Here is a 22,351-nt window from a genome sequence, read left to right on the forward strand (position 1 = left end):
GGAATGTTTAAAATATTCGTTCAACGAGAATATTAGGTTAGTACGCCTGTGGATGTGAATATGTTTTGATGTAAGAGTGTTGGGAATTTTTGCAGGGGTGTAGAAAAACCTCATAACATGCTGCTGGTGCATGTAAGTTAATGGAAGTTGGAGTGTTTTCCACAACATTTCAGCAAGTTTAGGATCTCGTGGCCACAGAAAAGATTCAAAGGGGATTGCGCTGGTGCAGCAAATGCAAAATAATCAAAAAGCTTGACCACCAGTGAAGTCCTTGTTTCAACAACCGTGCTTAATGACTATGGTGCCAAATAATTAAATTTGCAACTGCAAAAAAAAAACCTTTATGCTTCATTTAATTCATCGCTCTTCGCAAAATCTCAACAAACAATGATTTCATCAACCCCCGGCTGAAGAGGGCGTAATTAATTTGATTCATAAAGCTGCCGGCAGCGATTTGAGGTACGCCAAGCAAAACCGGGCTTTTTTTTACGCGCGATCATCAAGGACCCATAATTGGCGATATCGGCCCCGGGCATTGCAGCTATTCCTGACTGGCCACGTACCGTGAAAAACAGCTCGTTATGATGAGTGCAAGCCGATAGCTAAAATGACGATGATAAAAAGCTCACTTATCACATGGACCGCTTCCCGTCTCGCCGTCCGCCCATTCACCATCGGCCCATACATCAAGCGGTGTCAATGAAAAGGGATTTATAAGCCCTAAACGAATCGGTCCTGTCAACCGCGAGAGTTACGTAATCAATATAAGAGAAAGTAGCTTTCCTTCTCGTTTTTCCGACCGAGTGCTCATTAGTTTCTTTTCACACTCGCTCTCTCTCTTTCTCTTTCAACGGTTTTATTTTCCTATTACTTGTTTTCTCTCTTTTTCTCTCTTGGTGTTCTTTTTTTGCCTCATACTCCTGTTCGATCGTTACGCTTGCATCGCTAATCAGTTGGCTCTATTTTTGTATACACTTTGTTTGTTTTCCAACCCACCGGTGGTCTTCTGGGAGGGAGATCCAGGACTCGTAACCGTAGCCGGTGCTACCATCATTCTCGCACGAACTTTCTCGTTCGCTCGCATTTATTCTCTCTCTCTCTCTCCTTTTTGGGCCTTATTGAGCCAGTGGTTAGCGTTCTCTCTCAGTGAAACTCGCGAAAACCCGAGCAGCACGAACGGGAAAGCAGCCACCAAGCGATAGCGAACCGTGGTCAGTATCGTGATATCCTTGTTCAAGCGCACATCTAGCCTGTCAGGACGAACGCGTCCTTCCTTTTGGAAGCTCGAAAGCACGGAGGTTTATAAGCTCGGAAAATACGCTCGCTACCCCAAGAAACACAGCCGATCGGAAGTGATCGCGTATGTGCGTACATACCCAATGGCTGTGTACCGACTAAAGTCGGGTGAATTTGCTGGTGTGTGTTTTAGTGTGTAGATGTGAAAACAGGAGTGCGATGAAAACAAAGGGAAGCCAGCAGTGAAGAAGCTTGGTATCGCCAGCAGTCCTACGGTGACATATGCGCTCGTTGGACGGCACTTCGTTGCTCTTCCTTAAGCCGTTTAGAATACCGGTTTTGGATGTGTGTCTGTGCGCGAGTGTGTAAGCTTTCGAGAGCTTTTGAGCCACAGGATGGTGTAGTAGGTGGGCATGTGTGAGTGTTTGTGAGTGAGTGTGTGTGCTTGTACGTGAGTGAGCGTTTTTCTTTCTTCATCGTTTGGCACACGCGGGAGTGTAAGGATTGAATGAAAACCACAAGCATGCCGTAAAACGGTTCTTTGGGAAAAATAGCGAATAATCGAGCCGTCGGTGTGCTGTCATTTTCCGAGCTCATCGCGCTTGGCGGAGTAAAAATAAAGCAATTACGGTGGATTAAAAGTTAAACGCAAACCGACATGAATGCCACTGCGCTCGGTTTTGTCTTGATAATGGTGGTGGGAATAGCAGGGTTGGTGGTGTTGATTCTGACAAATGTTGCACCCGTTTCTTGCCACGCTTGACCGAAAGCCAAGAAAGAAAGGGACTCTTGGTGGCGTCACCATTTCCAGCTTTGTTCGTGGTGGCTGCACTTGGTGGCTGTGTTTACTCAGTCAAATGGAGGGTGGTGAAGCGTTCAGTTCTCAACCTCGTACAACGCTTCGATGCACCTAATGCAGCTGCAAGGAAAACAAACATAAAGGACCACTGCATTGCCCATCGGAGTGAGCAATTATTTGCATTAGTGCTTATTCTAGAGCTCTCGGATGGAGCTGCAGGCGGAATGTGACCTGCGGTGCTTGGGATATAAATTGAGAGAATAAACAAGGATTTAAAATGTAGTGCAACCGCTCAAAGAATACAGAGAAGATATAAGCAATGTTGTTGCAGCTATTATGAGCACGCATTTATTGAACATCGGAGGGCATTTTTATATTTTGCTGCTTTTTTTTACTCAGAAAAATGAGCAAAAAAGCCTCGTTTTGATCAGTTGCAAATAGCCTTGTTTTATTTATTTAAATATATTTATTATTCCAAAATATGCGTTTTATGTTTCTCTTGGTTTGACAGTTTATAATTTATTTGGGATGTTTTGAATATATAAATGAAAAACAAGCTATGTAACTTGATGCGGTTGTTACCTGGTTACGGCATGACAACCTTATCGTAAGATCGTACACCAAATAGATTGTATTACAATGCTAAATGAAAGTCTGAGCAAAACTGTGCCATCTCGTTGCCGTTTGCTCGACAAATGAACAATAAATCAACCCCCTTTCAACGAGAGACTGGTGCAAAAGGTCAAAAAATAAATAAAATAAAACAACGAAACGAACCTCCGACACACCTCGACTTATCAAAACGTGCAAAGCTGGTGGCGTGGTTAAGAAACAACAGACGGCTGCACTCCACAGTGCTATTTACGCTCGGTGAAAGGAACTGGCAGAAAAGGGATTCACGTTTGAACGCGCAAAAACCCACGCCGGATCCTTTCGCCCGCTAAATCAACAGCTCTTTCGCTTTCGGCAGGATGTGATGGTGTGCTGGCAACAGCAACAGCAGCAGAAGAAGCCGCAGCTGAGCTGCGAGCGCACGGAAGCGCAAACAAATAAACAACATGGAAGTGAAATAAATTCAAATCGAGCCCGAAACGCATCGCCCGCGTGGTAGCGAAGCCGCGAAACATTACCCATCGATGCGCGACCACTACACATTCGGTTCGCACCACTACTACCTACCGTTCGGTGTGTCGCCGCGTTTGTTTGTGCGCCTTATTGTGTCCTTGCGTGTGAGTACGCGCGTGAGAGAGTGTGCGGCCGAGTGGCTGCCTGTGTGAGCCGGTGCCCGTATGTGAGCCGCAAAACCGGGTGGGGATTAGGCGCGCGAATCGCAAAGCGGTTCCCTTTGGGCGAGTTTTCCCGCTCCCTGGAAAACTAACGCGTGAAGCGGGCACACATCCGAGGTCTAGCCGTTGCTGGCGGCTAGGCGAATCCTTCCCTCGGTTGCGCGCCAACGACACGCAGACGGAGCCGCACGATGACTAATCTCGTTAATACCAACCTGGGATTTATTGTCTTTGGATTAATTTTTGCTTCGTTCTACGGCAGTGCCACGCGGATATTCGGTGAGTCAGAGCCCCACCGTTGGGTTTTGGTTATGGAATTGAATTTTTTTTATCTGTTTTAAGTGCAACGGCCCATGCATGGTGATGGCGCGTTTTAGAGCGACTTTATTTTCACAAAACTTGCTTAACACTATCACAAAATCGGGACAAATGTCAATTACACGGCTGCTAAGCAAGTCACAGGTGAATAATGCAGGTTTTGATAACAGCATTCATTATAACTAAAAGTTTGTTTAAAATAATCGTCATTATCAATACACCATGGAGCTAAATTTTGGTGTTTTACTGTCAGTAGTAGAACTACATCTTTCACAAAAAAACATTCTTTTCGTTTAACATTCAGTACACAAAGTACAATGCGTAAAGCTACAAACACATTTTCTCTCCATTGTAACATTGCTAACAATACTATTGTGTTGTTACAAAAAAAAAATTGCTTCCTGCTTCAGGATCTCGTTTTCATGTTTTTACATAATTTATGCAGTTAAATATTTACAATCCTGTACAACCACCTCATGTAAATCTGTAAAGGATAAAACAAGAAACAAACATCCCGTCGTCGAGCACTACTACGAAAAGGAATTAAAGTTCTACTCCAGCGACCCGGAGCCAGCAAAATGACGTGAAAATACAAAACATTGCAAGAATGGCAAAGCCGAGGCTTTGAGGGCAAAGCAGTTTTCCGGTGTCCCAGCCCGTTTATTACGATCTATCGTAACTTTTCCACCCTCCTAGCTCTCCTCCAGTTTCTTGCTGCTGACCTGCGCTTCGTCAGGAACCCTTTTCAAGCGAAGCAAAAACTTTAAAACCTGCAGCAATCTGAGTTAAATCGATGAAAGAGCTCCCAGCGGAAATGGTTACTAGCAGCGGAGAAAATGTAGGCTTAAACGCTGCTCGCAGCGAATCTAATCCATTCAGAAATGATTTTCCCTTCACCGGTGGAGGTTCGGGGAATACCAGCAGTAGTTCCGTTGGCGAGGCCGATGTCGGTGGTCGTTAAAGTTCACAGAGGGAAAAGTAAGGCGGCCAAAATCCCCTTTTTGTTACTCTGCATTCGTTGAATCTGCACGACAACCGGCTGCTTGTGGTGCGGGTGCGATAAGGAAAGTTACGGAAAAGGCGCTGGAATGAGTTGAGGCTGAATGGAGGCGCCTGGTGGTTTGATGGAGACGCCTGGTGGTTGGATGGAGACGCCTGGTGGTTGTTTGCGCTGTTAGTGCTCCGTGGGCATGGAATGAAAATTATTTTGACAGCTGGCTTTGATTAGTGCACTTCAGTGCGTATGTTGCCGTTGGTCCTGCCTTTCACGGTTTCCATCGTTCTGAACCGTGCGGTTGATATGCTGACGTATGGAGTTCGTCTGTTTGGCATTGCGTCTATTGGCAAAGGTCGTTGGAAAGTATGCTGGTTCTATGTTTAGAATGTGCAGTATATTACAGCTAAACTTCTCAAAACGCTATTTAATTTTGCCAATCAAAACTATTTAGATTATAACGTATATGCTCTTGATTTTTATCTATGTATGCTCTTCATCTTGCTGATAAAACATTTGTAAAAATCAGAGTTATGACGCACTTAATATTTCTCCTTATATAGAAGATCATATTTCCTATGCAAGTTATAATGTTTATGGTGTCTGTTACATGCATGAGTTTTCAATTTCAAAATAAAATATAGACGTTTTGTTAATTTATAAGCCATATAATAGGCATTTTGTAAATATAAAGGCAGGCAAATATGAAATGATCAAACTCTTAGTGGAACGAAAGTGATTATTAGAAATGAATCACTGATATGATCATATAATATGTGAAATAGTTTCACAACGTTCCTGTAGCAAATAAATTACGAAGTGAACGCCGCATTACTGTTTGCATGGTTTTGAGGCTTCCCGCTGCTTTGTTAAGATACTCACCCGAAATGCAGAGTTGGTGGTAAATCCTAACCCGCAAATCCTAATCCGATTAAACGAATCGACTATTTTGAGTTAAGGAGTGCACGGCTTCCGATAATTACAGGTAACTACACTCAATGTGTAGCACTATCTTAGTGCAGTGTTTTTTGATTTTATGAATAGTGTTGAGCCGTAAACTCTATCTTAATCTTAGAAAATCTGCGTACTACAATGCTTTTGGATAAAAAAGACAGTATTTTTTTTGCACTGAGCATTAAAATTGGCTTTATTTATTTCGTTTTGCATGTTCAAAAAGATTCATCACTTATGGTGGAGCTACCCATCAAAAATTAGGAAAAAGTTAGAGAAAAGCTGCTTAGTAGGGTACTAGGAATCTTCTTGTCCAGGAAAAAAGCTTCGCCTTCACGTTCCGTGCATTCCAAGGCCATGTTAAAGCGCTTGCTTCCCGTACCCGGGAGAATAATAATGTAATCCCTTCCAACGCCATCATTTCCAACGGTGCCGGGCAGGACGGAATATGCCTGGCCTCGGTTTTAACATGCGTCCACCACGAGCACAGGGCGTTTCTACCATTCACGATGGTGCTTACTCTCGGCACCAGCGGTACTGTGCCAGGCGGAAGAAAACGTGAAGTATTATCGATTTACGACCAGGTCGCACATAAAAGCGCCCGGAGAAAATACACCCGTGTTCCGATTGAATCCCGAGCAACGCCGCAAAGGTGCTGCAAGCGAGCGGCCCTTTTTGGTGGCGCGTCGGGAGAGACGAGTTACGTGTGAAACGGAAACGACGGATCGTTATCGTAATACCTCCCGCATTCGTCCGGTGAAGGGCTGCTTTGTACGGCACACATCAGAGATGGATTATACGGAACGGATATTCCGATCATTAGAAAAGAAATGCCTCCGATCGGTGCAATACCTTGCCGTAGTCGTGATGCGGATTGTCTCGTTACAGCCGTCGAGGAGCGAGCAGCTAGTTACTGTTGCGCGCTGTAAGCAGGACAATAGTCTCGCCCGATGGCAGGAATGCGAAGAATGAATACAATTTGGACATTCCCTTTAGAGCAGCTTAATCGCAGTGTCGTAGCGCAGTTGGGAACCCTTGAGCAACCGAGATTTGCACTGCTGTTGTGGATGTTGTATGAACTGTTTTGCTACAGTGGAATAACCATTACATCGAACAGTATACGAATAATGTGGCTCTCACAAAACTTTAGTGATGAATCGGAGAAGGACGGTTTTTAATTGATGTATTTTAAACCGCTTTGAAGAACTTGATCACATATTAATTTTACTCTTTGATGTTTTTTTTTTGAAAACAAAATATTTTTAGGTTCGTTATAGCTGGAAATTGAATATACCACCCAGTGGGGTGCTGTTTTAATTCAATTCACTTGAACAATAATTCATGATATTGCACAGTAATTTGATGGAATGCATTCGAGCTATTCATCTACATGGGATATTCATCATCACTATTCGTAAATAAAACGCTAGCAGCAGGCTGTCCTGTTCTGAATCCATTTATGTATGTACATTTGATTCAAACTATTTTGCATTGAATTCATTAAGGCAGAACGACACTTTCTCTTGAAAAGTGTACAACAACGAAAGGAATAAAAGCAGCTCTCTAAAACCAACACAAGGACTAACTCAATCCCACTCACTTGCTATTTCCTTCACGGAATGGAGAAGTTTTTGATCGAGCACATCTCTGTAAAGAAGATGTGGAAAAAAGCGCATACATGTTCAAATCTTGATATCACCCCCGACTGAATATGATTATAAATGTTCTCGTGATATGATATCTCGATATACCTACAACAAATCATTCAGGCTTAACTTTATGTCGGTCATGCATTTCACTCGCGACACTATCTCGAACGCTGCTCTCATCCCTCCCGTTGGGCGGTTTCGGACGGTTAGGCGAAAGGGTCAGGAAATTTGTTGCCCGCCTTTCGATCGGTAATGATCGCCCGCCCGACGGGTGGCCTCTTAACCTTTCTGCCACACGGGGCAACGACATCGGAAACGATAAAACAAAGCGGCGTGGCCCACTTTCGTCCGCTTTATTGAAGAGATTATGAGCTAAGAGAAATAAATTGCTTCTTTCCGGCGCCATGGCGGAAGAGCGAAAAGAGCTGATTCAACCACAAACAATCACCGTGCTGGCCGAACCGTGGGCCACCCGTTTGGAGGTCGCTTTTCGGCTAGTGTTGTTAGCCTTTTTTTTTATTTCGTTGCCGTTGTCTCACTCCCCCGCTGCGGGAAAGTTTTCCCAAAGAGCAGCGGATAAGATTGCGTATTCCCTCAAAATGGCGTGGCGTTATGTAAGGGCGTGCTAGAATTGGACTTCTTTTCTTGCCTAGCTCGTTGAATCCTTTTCCGGTGCTTCACTTCAAAGCCATCCCAAAAACCCGCAGCCGCACACGTGCCGAACCGGTGGTGCCATGTATCGAAGAAAGTTGTTCCCTTCAGCACCCCTTTTTGCCACCCTGCCAGCTTGCCCACCATCCCATTCTCTTATCGGATTGGGCTTCAGCGGGATCGGCTTCGCTCCGGTTGTTTCTCGCACATCATCAAATTTTGAAGAAACCCCCGGATAAGAAAAATATCCAACGGCAAAGACCAGACTAACCCTGCTAACAAAAGAGCACTGGCATCGGACCCGGAACATGGTCATTGTTTTTTGCGATGCCGTCAGCATGATACTGCAGCTTTCTTCGTTTCTTTTTTGTTTTTCCCTCAAGCTTTCTCTTGTGCTCTGCCTTCGGGGTTGCGTGTGAAAGAGTGGTGCCCAAAATGGAGAACTTTTCTCGCAAAACTATTAGCAATTCAAATTCAAACCTACACCCAGGTCCCGTCCGGATTTCTCATGGTGGCAATGGCACTGAAATCGAGCCCCGATTCTCGACCATGCTTCCTGCCCGGCGGCCAGTCCAGGGGACAACGGGTGTAGGCTTTTTTTTTGTGGTGTTCACAATTGTTAAGCTAAATTTATCCACTTCCCATTCATGCACTGGCTGAAATGGAACGTCAAACCGGAGAGATTGATTCACTGTCGTCACTGCCGGGCCGGCGCGCTTTTGTTTCCGGCCTGGTGGGATATTCTGAACTTACCTCGAATTCCCATTCCATGTAAATGGTCTGCTGCCGGCTTTCGCCATTGTTAGTCGACATTTGGAATCATATATTAGTAGCATCGCTATGCAAAAGAATATGGACGTTCTTGGATGCAGAAGAAATTGTCGCTTAATGTACGTTATTTTCAAAGGTACTCAGTCAAACATTTAAATTTGATTTATAATTGTGCTTTTTTGTGCATAATCGAATGAATGTCGTTCATTAGCAAGCATAGATAAACGCCTTTCATCACGTGCAGCCGACGCATACGTTTGACGGGAACGTGTAGAGGAGCTTAACTATGTCCTTTTCCTGTAGTGATTTAGAATTAGTGTGATATAGAAGCAACTGTTTTTTTGTTTTTTATATAATATTTCAGTGGTTTTTCAAAGTAAACGGTCGTTCGGTTCTTTTATCCAATTTATATGAGTACGTAAACTTCCATGGAACTGTACGTTACCTTCATACCGATCTTGTCGACTTTTGCTGGGGCTAGAGTCGCTTCAAGATAGACGGAGAAATGCTTAAGCGCTCTTCATAGCCAACGTCATAGCCGGGTATTGTCAAGCAAATTAATCTCAACATTTCCAGGCAGACCTCTAAAACGTTGCTCAAGCCTGATTTTAGAAATACCAAATACGCCGCAAATGACCCCAAAACTGCTAAGATAAGGAAATTCAACGAATTAAGCATGTTCTTCGATTTTAAGGAAAAATACCTCCGTCTTTAGAGATATGCTCCGTTTTGTGAATGGAATTTTTGTCAACGTCATTGTCAATACCTACGTTAGTCATTAGCATTTACATTAAGCCTGTAAAGCCATCATAGGAGCATAGTAAAAGCCATTAAATAAATACATATATAAATGAGGTATGGTGAAAACTGATCTGATCAACGAATTAGTGAAACGATTTTTTGGTATTGAAATTTCATTTACTTTAAATTAGACGAAAGCATTCATAAAACAGAAATTAATTAAGATGCAATAGTTGAAATAAGTGGCGACAAGAGTTATGGGACCTACGAGGAATTCAGGTTTTTATGAAAAGACATTTTTATTGATAGCATTTTTAGTTTTTTTGTTTTTATTTACGTTTTTGTCTTTGTAAGCTTCGTGATTTTGTCTAAATCAATTCTCTACAAGTTGCCTTTTTTTCATTTTCTTTCCCAAAAGTGGTTAAATTTGTACACTTTATCCTCTTGAATAAGTTTGAAATGCATCATTCAAATTATTCAATCTACTATCGTACTATCGAAAGTACACAGGGATCTATGAACCGAAAATTCCCAATTTTATTCTTTGCAAGTGTCATGTTTCAATGTTCCAAAAACGCTTGTGTGTTACAAAACTGTCATCTAAATGCGAAGTCTACTGTCGATCTGCACACTATGTCTTTAACCGACCACACGATCTTTAATGCTCGTTTCTAGCAAAGATCAACACTGAGCCAGGTTTAATTTTTTCCTGCATCCTTAAAGCACATGCTCCACTGAAATTACCTGCCGCGCGTGGAGGAAAAACCCAGCATCGCTTAACCCACGCTTCGGTGGAATTTGTTTTATAATTTCAGTACCATGGGTGAAAAATTGGCGGTCACCTTTGAAGTGGGAAGAATTTTATTTTTTCCCTCCCTTTGGCGTTTACTTTCATCCCCAACCGCGATAGCGTGTGGATGGGTGCAGCATTTCCAAATTTGCCTCTCAGCTCTTAAGTGCGATCGGTGCACAATCCGCTGCCCCGTGAGCTCGTGTGTGTATGTGTGCCTCTTTTTGTCGGGTTCCGTTTGATTTATGTGGCCGGCAGACGCCGGTTCTCGTTCCCTTCCCCGGTGTATCGTTCCGGTGAGCGAGCGTTTCGGCCATTTGGCCGTTTTGCCTACGCGAGGCGAAATTGGCCAACCGTGTTTTGGCCTCGGTTGGGGCGAGCGCGCGCGCGCACGCTCTCGCGACGGTGAATCGTGATTTCCGGCCATAGCACCAGCGGCTGGTCGCGGCGATGGGGCACGACACTTGGCTCGGCCCTATGCACATTCCGGCTGACGTTGATTTATGTCGGGCAAATGGTGCCATTTTGTCGGTCGCATAATGGAGCAAAGTTTCGCCACCGCCTGCCGTGTGCCGCTGCGCCGTCGAGGACCTCTACCGCCAGAGGAAAGCACAAAAAAAACACATAAAAAACACACACAAAAAAAGGGTACGGACTAGGTCCGGAAGCGCCGCGTGCTTGTGTGTTGTTTTTATTCGCTTATTTTATTTTGCCATCGAATCGTATAATTTTTAATTAATTTTCCAGCGCTCTCCCGTACCACGTGCGCATGGGTGGTCCTAATTTATGAAGGGCTTGAATTATTATTACCATATTCACCGTGTTTAATGTCCCTTCCTGCAAGCGTAGCAACCATGGAACCCCCGGGCTGTCGATTGTTCTGTACACAGTGCGATGATGCCACGCCAGTTGATTAGGCCAATGAAATGTAATGATAACGCGCTTGGTCGTGATTTTAAAAGCGTGGCTAGATGCGCTCACGACCAGAATGGGTTTTCACCACCCCGAGCGCAACTATGCATCGGATAATCGTAAAGCTCGCCCTACCAGCAAACCCATAACATTTTACGTGCTAGTCCGCACCCCTTTTCTCGCATACACACGCTCACAGAATAGTGTGCGCCAATAATAACCCACCCCCGGTTTTGCTTTTACCGTTCCAGATATCGAAAACATCCCCGTCGTCAAGTACGTGGCCGTCGCCGGTCGAAACGTTACCATCAGCTGTCCCGGAGTGAACGAACACTCACTAATCGATGCGCTCATTTGGAAAACCACACAAACGGTTGCGGAGTACGTTAATGGGTTGCCCCTGGTGAACAACCCGAGGGTAAGTTTGCTTTTTTAACGATCCAATCTAAACATCGCAAACCCTATCAAGCACCTCCCTGGCCGAGTGGGCGAGCGGTTGGTTATGAAATTAAAATGATTGGAAAAAGGCCCTGTCGAACCCGTAGATGGCAGCTTTCCACGAGCGATCGGTGCGTTGTGTACCAAACAAGGTGCTCCTGCCCTTGGGGTGGGCTCGGTATTTGTGTTGGGGAAATGCGAACCAATATTTGCTCGTATATGCACTGTTTGGTTTGATTTTGTCGTCAATGGTTGTGCGTTTACAAATTCGATCAATTACCATTGTATCTGCGTCCCGTAGTGAGGGATTTACCGGTGGGTGGTGATCCTGACTCCTGCCGGAGGGCATTTCATAGGTAACGCGTACCGTTCGCTTTAAGCATACTGCGGCACATGAACCGGCCGGAACGAATGGCCGAATGGTGAAGATTACGACGTTCCCGTTTCGTGAAGGAATGCTACGGCTCCGGAGGTCGTCGGCTTTGGTTTTCCAATTTTATTTATTTCCTGATCCGGGAATCAAGCGAAGCCGTACACTGCAACTACAAGCGAGTGCCCGTTATCCACAGATTACGCTTCTGCCGGACAACTTTAGTCTGCACATCAGCCCCACCAGTTCGGCCGACACGGCGGAGTACACCTGTCTGTTCAACGACCGCCACAGCCCGGAAGCGATTGCGGATCTGCTGGTGCAGGGTATGGTTCGCCTTGGCGCCTTCCATGGTGCCAGGAGAAGGTTGAGTTTGAGGTCACAGCTAAATTGGTTTCGTCCGCAGATGTTCCGGATCCGCCCGGACGGCCGCTCGTGGTGAGCTTTACGTCACGTTCCGTCGATTTGTCCTGGGCCCACTCACAGGACGCTCGTAACGCTCCGGTTACGAATTTCATCATCCAAACAAGGTAAATATTGGCGCACCACTTAGCGGACTGAGCGTCGGTCATGGTCCAGCAATCCAGGCACAATCGTTACACGCACAATCGAATCCAGCCTCGTATTGGAAACGAGACTACTTTTTGCTGTCATTGCTGTGGTCTTAAGCACTGAAAGTCATTTTTTTTTTCTACGTTAAACCTCATCGAACCAAAATGACAGAAGTAGACTATCTTAAAGGACATGGGACGCACAAAAGCCTCTCAAGAGGATGGCTAGATGAGCTGGTCGTAGGTGTATGGGTAATTCGACTCTCTTTTGCTTTCCCATCGCTCTCTCTCTCTTTGCAGGGTCGGAGAAAATGGAGAATGGCATCAGGTGCCATTGATCTACACAAAATCGAACCAGGCCTCGTATCAGGTGACGGAACTGCTGCCCTTTACCGTGTACAGCTTTCGCATCATCGCTGTCAACGAGCTGGGCAACAGTGTACCCTCGAAGGAGTCGTACTACTTCGTTACGCTGCGGGAAGGTAAAAGCTGTTCGGGAAAAAACGAGCATGTGCTAAGCTTTTGCGGAATGGGAATAGCTCATTCCGTCACCTTTCAAGCGATCACTATCACTTGTGTTTGTCGTTCGTTTTGAGCTCACTTCGATTCACAATTAAATTAATTCTTCGCATACTCCACAAGCGCTGCATTGCTCACAATGCTAAATTGAAATAAACCACAATAGGAACCAAACTTCGATCACGGGTTCCACCGCAGCCGGTGGGTGGGGCGCGCAACTGCACGAAAATTAGCATTTCAGCACCGGTGCCGGTGCTTGGAACTAATTTGCTCAAAACCGGAGCCGAAACATTCTTGCGCGTCGTGCACAAATTGGCAAGGAATTCCTCTTTTCGTGGCGTCTCGCCCTCCCAGGCGTGCGAACATGCTGTCAGTTGGTGGGCGCGAAAGCGAAGCAAAAATCAAACTCACCCCCGCCTGCAAGCGGGCGCGAAAAACTTCCCACCAGCGGCAGCGGCTGGGCCGACGGCTTCTTAAAACAATCTTTTACGAGCGCGTGTTTTTACGTGTTGCTACCACCGGGGAAAGTTAATAACAATTCCGGAAATGGTAAGTGTGATTGGCAAATGGGTCGATCCCACACCTTGGAAGGTGTTTTTCCGGGCCGGGCGGGCCATTCACTCTTTCGTTCTCGCGTGCGGCGCCATTTAATTACAATTATGGCATAAATTTGCATAAATTAAAACGCCACCCCGTGTGCTTGGGTTTGTTTCCTTTTTTATTTTATTTAAGCTTTTGCACGGCAGCGCGCGAAGGGAGTTTTACCGCGTACCGTTTAACCCTTGTATTTGTTTTGACGTTCGTTGATTTGTGCCGGCCAGGTAAAGCCGGCCAGGTGTTTGCGAGCAGAGAAAACACATTTCGTTTAGTCGAAATGGAGCGGGCTCAGAATACGTCCCCGCAGACAGCAATTATCATCGCAAAACTCGTCGAAGAGTGTTTCATTTTTATGCACTGAAGAGTGCGGAGTTTCTTACGCTAATGTGCAGCGAAATGGCGGCGCTGGCTCGGTGCGAAAGTTTGAGCTCATTTTTATGCGATCTGTTTTTTTTTATGGAGGAAGATGCGCACATTTGTTGACGGAGAAGATTGTAACATTTAAATTCCCGCTTAGCGTTTTGGCATGTATCTTTTCAACTTGGTTCAACTGCATGTTTAATTTACGAAGAAAAAAAATCATTAAATTTAATATATTCAAAATAACGTTTTGTGTTGAGACCGCCACTAGCGTAAATAGTACATTTGTTTTTATATTTATTTTGAAGTAAAGTATAGATATGAGCGAGTAAATTGTTCCTTAAATAGGTTGGATCTGTGGATTTAAACATGGTTGAAACAATTTAAGGACTAAGAATTTACTACATATAATATAGAATACATGTTGGTTATAAACCTGAGATTCTTGTTGGTTCCTAAGTAGTGTGGAAAAAAGAGCTTGTAAATGTATTAGAATAGTAAAATCTAAACTCTTCCATTGGTCATAGAGAGTTTTCACTTTTTGAAAACCATATGCATCTTTTTATTTTTTTTTATTTTTTCCTTCGTGCAGTTAACCGATGAAAAAAAAACCCATTTTTAGAACGTATAAATATACCTTACATCAAGAGTATCATGTTCACGCATGCCAACGGTGCATGCCATTTTCAAACACATACACAAGTACACGAGAATCCCATTCCGCTGTCGCTTTTGCATCTGCTCGGTTTTTCGCCACATTTTCCATTTTCCGATCGATAACGCGGGGAGGGCAAAAAATATCACCCAACCTTTGCAGCGCCAACCGGAAAACCGGTAACGACGATAGCACACAACACATCCGCCACCTCGGTCTACATCTCCTGGAAGCCCCCGCCGCCGGACACAATTTTGGGCGAGTTTCTCGGCTATCGCATAACGTACCGCACCCGGGACCGCCATCCGGACGACGTGAAGGAGATTTACATCCGTGACAGCACCGTCGAGGTAAGTGATTCAATTTCTTCCCAGCGCCGGGGCGTGCCGTGATTGATTTTGCCAACGTGAGTCGATGCATAATTTGGCTGGGCTTTTGTGTGTGTATGTGTGTGTGCGCGTGTATGTGCGTTCCCTGCTAGCACGCTTTCGTCGGGGGAAAACGTGAGCCCGAACACGATGGTGGCGTGTCAAAGCTGGTGACGTCTCTTGCGTCACGCTATTACAGAGGCCATCTTGGGCGCTCCGTGCTTGAGGGTGAGAGAATGCGATTAAAATAGAAAAAAACACAGAAACCGAAATGGTAAAGAAACATCGGAATTGTCATTTTCCGATCCATCTGACGTTATCGCGATCGAATCGATCATGTCCCGTGCGCCAACACGCCGGCTCCATTGATTGGCGGCAAAAAGGAAAAAAAAAACAACCATGCCACAGGGTGCTGGGCAACGTTAGGGTTCGCAATTGATTCCGTTCGGTTATCATTCCTTCCGGAAGCTCACGCCTGGTGCCGGGTTTGGGGTGCAGAAGTCTGAACAAAAGGCACCATTGAGACATGTTCATTTTTATGAGAAGTTTCCGCGAAACGGGGCTTTCCTTTTTCGAAACCCATCCCTTATCACTGTCAGTAAGCGCAAACACGGCTGAGCTACAGACAAAATGACGTCATTGGGGCATTGGGCCAACGAGGGCAGTCACATTTCAATAGCGTAAGACCCTACTCACGCTGGGCACGAACAAGCTCGCGGTTTTTCCCAGGGGGCGATGGGTGAACGATTCAAATTTTTTGTCGAGCTTACGAGCAAACTTGTGTGTCACGCGAGTGGTATACGCACACACCCACACATTCGGTACATTCGGGAAAATGCTATAATGTTATCGCCCACCTCGTTTTCCCTCGTTCGGTTAACTGTTTCCATTATTATGCACTTTCGGTTCGTTTAGAAATTTTAATTTTTCATATAATGTATCTGCTCATCTTGATTTACTGGTCCGCTCGGGTGGGCGATGAACGATGGAAGATAACAAAAAAAGCGAGCCGAATGGAGATGGAAGAAAAAAAAAATCAACCATCACCAATATCAGCTGCGTGGGTAGCTCGGTAGGCACGATGCCGGCATTCATGTTTATTCACCGCTGGCATGCTACATGCATGTAGCGTCCTGTCGACGAAGACGACGACGACGCGGATGGCGCGGAAGCTCACATAAATAAATCGGGTGACGCGACGCGGTCGTGCGGCGCTGGTGAGCGAACGATAAATCTACATAATTTCGCATTATTCATAAACTCGCCACCATTTACCCAAAACCACCCGTGCGCCGTGGGACCACCCACCGCCACCGGCGCCATCTTGCGCTGTTTGCTTCTCTTCTTAGCGCGCTTTCTCGCTTCACGCGCCGTGAGTGTGCGTCGTTATCTACAGCCGACGGGATGCCGGCCGAGCTATGCTGGAACGATGGCCCAACTTCACCCTCCATTTGTTGATATCAATGGACGGCGACGATAAGGACGAAAGCCTCGTCCCTCGTGCCGGCGTGCCAGTAATGATCTATATGTATACATGGTGTTTTTTTCTTTCCTGTCGTTCTCTCGGTCTCTCCATCTTTACACGCATCCTCTGTGGGCTGTAAAGTTTCCCAGCGTCGTGCGTCGCTTGGTTCGTTTAAAGCTGAACGATCCAACTCCCAAAAGCCCGGGCAGGTCCAACCTGGATTGCGTTCGAGGCTTTCGCACGCCTCGGTTCGCTTGGGCGCGAGAGTCGTTTTCAATTTTCCCCAAATCAACCGTGCTTTCTTCTTCCTCCGTTCCAGAGCTACGAGATCCACAACCTGCAAACGTACACGCAGTATCTGGTGTCGATACAGGTGTTTAATCCCGAGGGATTAGGCCCACCAACGACGGTGCTGGTGATGACCGACGAAGGCGGTAAGTAGACAGACGATGGTCGGAAGGAGGGATGTTAAAAAAAAAAAAGGATAAACCTAAACGGTCGGCCTGGGCCAGAGTTTCCCGGGACCGTGATCCGCGCGCTATTTCCGATGGGCTGGCTGCAGGAAGGTTTTGGTGAAAATCTTCTTCCTCCCAACCGAGCTGTGGCGAGGATTACAGCCCCGGGAAAGTTGGGAGTTTCCTGCAGCGTCCTTCCGAGCACGTGATGCTTGCACATATACGGGGACGGTGTAACCGAGAAGACAAACTTTGCTCCACCCGGTGCGTGGTTCGGGATTTCAGTTTCTAATTGCTGGTTGGTTGTGTTTTCGTTCCATTCAACGCCCGGTGGCAGTGCCGACCAAACCGAGAAACCTGAGCGTGCTGGAGATCACCTCGACGACGATCCGCATCAGCTGGCTCGAGCCGGAAAAGCGGAACGGCGTCATTCACGGCTACCGGGTGTACTACGTCTACCAGAACCAAACGCTGCTACACCTGCCGATCCTGAAAAACGATGCGGCACAAAACTCCGTCTTCTACTACACGTTGACCAACCTGAGTGAGTACTGCGGATGGGGATACTCCGGATTTGGTTCACCTTCTAACCACCGTTCTGGTGCCTCTCGCAGAGCCCTACACGGACTACCGGATCATCGTGACGGCGTTCACGCTAAAGTACGACGGTGAACCTTCGGAGGTGTCCTTGCGAACGGATGTCGGTGGTCCGAGTCCGCCAAAGGTTGTCAACCTGACGTGCCACTCGCACGATACGCTTTTCTTTAGCTGGCGGATGCCACGGGTGTACCACGCGTCGATCGACTTTTACATCGTCAACTATCGCAATCTCGAATATGACGACGCGCACGAGATACGGATCTCTGCGAACGCGTCCATTGTCGAGACGTCGGTAGGTTGCTGTGGTGCTAATCTGGCATCACCACGAACCTGGCTCATTCGTGTTCGCTTTCCACATTTCAGATGGTCATCCCCAACCTGACGACGAATAGTGCGTATGAGGTGAAGGTCCGTGGTGCCACCGTCAGTACGGTCAACCCCAAGAAGGTGGTTCTCGGTACCTACAGCGAACCGATCAAGGTACGTGTATAAACGGGCTTTGCGGCGTTCGTTTCTTTAGCCCCGTTTGGGTCAATTACGTTGCAGATCACGCTGAGGGCCAACTGTGAGCAGTACCAACCGCCGCCACTTCGGCACAACCCGTACGTCGACCAGGAGCTCGTCATTTTGGCTGGCATCGTGATCGGATGCTTCGGGCTGCTGCTCATCATCCTGGCGATCGTCCTGTGGAGGTAAGGATCGTCTGGGCTCTCTGAACGTTGCCCCTCCTATAACGGCACACTTCTGATCAAATGCTCGCAGGCTCAAGCGTAAAAATACGAGGGTAATAGGAACGAATTGGCGAAATTTAAATTGCATTAGGACTTTTCTTCTCGCCATTTTATTTGCAATTTTCACCTCGTTACCTTGGGAAATGAAATTGGGTTCGCAAGATTCCTCCACCTTTCATTAAAACTTCTGTGTGTGCTCATGATGCGAGAGTAATGCAATTTTGCACCAAACTGGCAAGGCAGTAATGAAATGTTACATCGCGAACTTGTTGTCGTTTTCGGGGGTTTTCGAAAACGAAAAGCGAATCAAATCGAGTTTCTTCCCCTTGTATTGCATTACCTGGAAATTGGCAGGACTTATCTCCTCCAATTCGATAAAGGAACAGGGAATTCGACTTTTTTTCGATGGATTGAATTCACTGGGCTGCTTCGAGCTGCCACATACGAACGGTTTCGTGCTACATGCGAGTTTCGCATGGTCGGTCTCCGATACGTGCTAACATGGCGTGTACTTGTTTCCCCATCGGCAGAAAGTGCTTCCACGCGACCTACGAAGCCGGAGACCAGCGACCGTCGGAGCGAACTGACCACAAACCGGTGCAATCGAACGGCTGGAAAACGTCCTGCGACTCGAACGGCATCGTGCAGACGTCGATCCCGTCGGAGGAGTACATCAACGGGCAGCAGCAGGCGATGATCGATCGATTCCACCAGCACTAGGGCACCAGCTGCCTCGCTGCCGGGATGACTGATTAATGGTAAGTGTCCAGACGCCGGGACACCACTTCCGTCCTCACGATTCGCATCTCGCGCGCTTGCAGTAACTCACCAGACGGCCGTGGGACGGCATCAGCCCCGGGGGATGGCACCCGGTTTCTGCGAACAAATCGCGCGCCCCGCCGTCATGATGGAATGTACCTGACTAGGATAATTTAAGGATAAGTCGCTTTAGGCAAAACATACACGAAAGAAGACGAATAAAGGAAATCGTCCGTCGGTCCTGGGACTCACACAATCGACTCATCGTCGAGGGTCGGTTCTCTGTAGGGACTGGGGCCCTGTTGGGCTCGGGAAACCATCGAAAACATCCCTTACCTTTGCTGTGTCGTATCAATGGGTTGCATGTGTGACGAAACCGCTAGTATTACGAATCGCTCCGGGAGCCCTTCCTGGCCCTCTTTTCCCCTGATTTCGGGTTGATTGTTCCCGCGAAATTTTCCGCTACTTCGGCATCGGCTATGTGTTTCCCGCTGTAGTGCTAGAAGCGTAGACAGCACTCCTTCCTGGCGGGTTCTGGAGTGATAGCGCGCGAGTTCTAGTGAAGAAGGCTTACAAAACAAACAAACAAAAAAAGAGAAAAAAAAACTCACAACCCCAATACTTGGGTGGAGCTTCGCGTAGCCGTTAGAGTACGTTTGGTGGCGAGTGACGCCACAAGCCACAGATAACGCTGAAACTGATGAATGCTGTGTGAAGGCTGCCGTTCGGAAGCTTCTGTACATACATACTACATACTACTCGCTAGCAGGGTGACAGAAAACGAGAGAAAATAATGGAGAAAAAAAAACACAATGAATAGAGCTAATAAATTGAAATTGAAACCAAAATATCGAAACAGATTGTGCACCTGATTTTCGTCGCGATTTCATCCGAAACTGTGGCGATTTTGGAACCGGAACACGACGCTTTTTTTTCATCGAAGATATTTAATCACGGATGGAATAGTCTTGACGATCACCTAACAGCACAACAAAGCTGGATATCGATTGAACGATTTTAAATTCACCTCTTAGAGTCCGATTTGTGGGAGTGCCTTTTTTTCCGCTCCTTTGTTAGCCCAAATATCGACAAGTCCATTGCACTGCATCAATTTAGGACATCACATTAAAATTTGAACTGTGTCGTGGGATAGTTAGCACACTTCGTCTGACGAGCCACCCTTTATTAGCGCGCGTTCCAGAGTGGGCATTAATGATCGCTATTAGTGCCAACGCAGTGCACTTTTGTGCATGAGCTACTCGTGTGGGTCATTTGCAGATACGCGATTTGTACGATTGTGGTTCGCTTGAAAGTTAAATGCACTCTTTTGGCGTATCCCAATGTGATTTCCGTCGCCACACGTAATCGCTCTCCATTACATTGCGGATTCACATGCCGAATCACGCACTTGCAGGATCGCTGTAATCGCGATACTGTGTTGCATCACCGATTAATTATGAAAGCTTTCCGTGTGGTGCGTCTGCATCAAAATCGATACGCCACCACGGCAAACTGTAATTGATTTCCCATTTCTAGCTGGGGGGTTTTTCTTTCCGCCTCCCACTGCACCGTTACGCACACCCACACCGGTACGTCGTTACGGTACGCAGCGCGCATCCCACGCAAACACGGGTTTAGTTGCACCGGGAGCGCATTATACCCCAGTTGGTTCGGTAAACTGTGTTCGATCGTTTATCTACTGCATAAATTACGCACACCATCGACCGGTGGCGCATCCTGACATTCCACCCAGCGGCTGGTTCGGATGCATTGCATATTCATGAACGAAAAGCCCCGTGAGCGAGTGCATCGTCGAGTGCGGGTTGCATTGGGCTTGGGAATTCCGGCACGTCTGCGGGAGAAAATCGATGCTAGAAATATTAAATAAACTCCACAGCCGCTGGTGCGCTGGTGACCCTGGACGGGAGCTACCAGTGCATCCGAGCTATGCAACACACCCACGGTGGTGCTGGGATGTGGTCGAAATTATAAGATGATGGAATTTATTAGCCACCGAGCTCGCCCTAGTATCGGTACTGCTTTCTGTTCCCCGATGGGGGGCAGAGCACCAGAATAGCCGATTGAAGCTGGCAGAAACGGGAACCGAGTGAAGCGATCGCATAAATACACCCAGGCATTATAGCACTGTCAAGTGTGTATAAATCAACCCGACCCCCTCAGTCAGTAGGACAAGCGAGACGAGCTTCATCGCTTGGAGCGTTGTTTCGACAAACGAACACCAAAAAAAAAAAGAGAAACGAGAGCTAGCATCCGAAAGAATGATTGTGAGAACGTCACGTTCCCATCCCTGCTGCATCTTGGAGCGAGTTTTTTGCACGTCATTTTTCTTTTTCTTGTTGCTGCTTATTGTACTGGTGTGGATTTTCGGGAAATTCTCTCCTGCTCCGAGAGGCAACACAAAAAAAAATGCACCGAGTTGAAAGGAGGAGAGAAAAAAAATAAACAAACGAAAATGCCACCCCGTTCGAGGAAAAGTAGCACAACAATTGTGCTCGTTAGTGGAATTGAGTCTTAAACCGCAGCCGGTGGCACGTCCGGTGAGGATCGGGTTGGAAAATCGGGACGAGGCCGCAATGAAGAGGGGAAAATATCATTCCGTTCGATGTTGCTGCCCAGCGGGCAAATGTGTCTGTAACAACGTTTACGCCATGATAAGCAAAGCCGCTCGAATCGTCTGCGAAAGCGCTCGGTGAGCAGCTTATGTACGTTTTTTTTTGTGTGTGAGTGGATACGTAAGGACGGCAGTTTTTCTGCGTTGCCCCACGTTCACCGACACCGATGATGGGAAATGGATGGTGGCAACGAATGACAAGATGGTGGGCGAAAACGGAAGAACAAAAAACTGCGCCCACCGCCTAGCAGCAACTATTCGTCATTTGTGCTGCCTTTTTTTCGTGCCGTGATCGGTGGCGCAAGGCGTTATCAGAGGGAAGTCCTTTCGCTTTACAGCTCCTTCACAATTATGGCGTCGGAAAGCCAGCGCTAGGAGGCACAGACAAACGATGATCGGCAGTACGGACGATGGCGAGGGCGTGTTTTGTCAGTGCCGCTAGCTCGCCGGCTCATAGGAGCTGGGAGAAAAAACTCTCAGTGGCTTCCAGAGGCTCGCTGGCTTCCGCAGGATGTGATCTGGCTTGCAGCAGGACAGACTGCCGGCTGATTGTAGGCTATCTTTCAGGAACACCACTGACACCGGGACGAGTGAATTGTTATGCTGGGGTTTTTTTTTAGCGCACATGGATTCTTCCACAATTTATGTCAATTGAATTCCACGTCCGAGAGAGATGCACACAAATTTATCAACACGCTCCAACCTTCACCAGTCACAAAGACGAATGTGCGATTCCAAAAAAAAACTGCACTA

General features: G+C 46.7%; 1 protein-coding gene across 1 annotated transcript; it reads left to right on the forward strand.

Annotated features, from left to right (window-relative positions):
• The first annotated feature begins 3,512 nt into the window (after positions 1 to 3,512).
• LOC128730337 (protein sidekick-2-like) lies at positions 3,513 to 19,807 on the forward strand. The gene is made up of 12 exons (XM_053823381.1): positions 3,513 to 3,600; positions 11,350 to 11,516; positions 12,106 to 12,232; positions 12,313 to 12,436; positions 12,758 to 12,939; positions 14,751 to 14,938; positions 16,741 to 16,855; positions 17,214 to 17,420; positions 17,491 to 17,768; positions 17,840 to 17,956; positions 18,023 to 18,168; positions 18,738 to 19,807. Exons 1-12 carry the CDS (start codon positions 3,513 to 3,515, stop codon positions 18,925 to 18,927), a joined length of 1,929 nt encoding a protein of 642 aa, XP_053679356.1. The 3' UTR covers positions 18,928 to 19,807.
• The last annotated feature ends 2,544 nt before the right edge of the window (positions 19,808 to 22,351 follow it).

The sequence above is a fragment of the Anopheles nili genome, chromosome 2, assembly GCF_943737925.1.
Source record: "Anopheles nili chromosome 2, idAnoNiliSN_F5_01, whole genome shotgun sequence".
Classification (NCBI taxonomy): Eukaryota; Metazoa; Arthropoda; class Insecta; order Diptera; family Culicidae; genus Anopheles; species Anopheles nili.

Excerpts from the sequence above, each read along its gene's own strand:
- LOC128730337 (XM_053823381.1), top strand. The coding sequence starts at position 3,513 with ATGACTAATCTCGTTAATACCAACCTGGGATTTATTGTCTTTGGATTA. Across the intron at positions 3,601-11,349 it reads CAGTGCCACGCGGATATTCG|ATATCGAAAACATCCCCGTC; the intron begins GTGAGTCAGAGC and ends TTACCGTTCCAG. Across the intron at positions 17,957-18,022 it reads CCTACAGCGAACCGATCAAG|ATCACGCTGAGGGCCAACTG; the intron begins GTACGTGTATAA and ends ATTACGTTGCAG.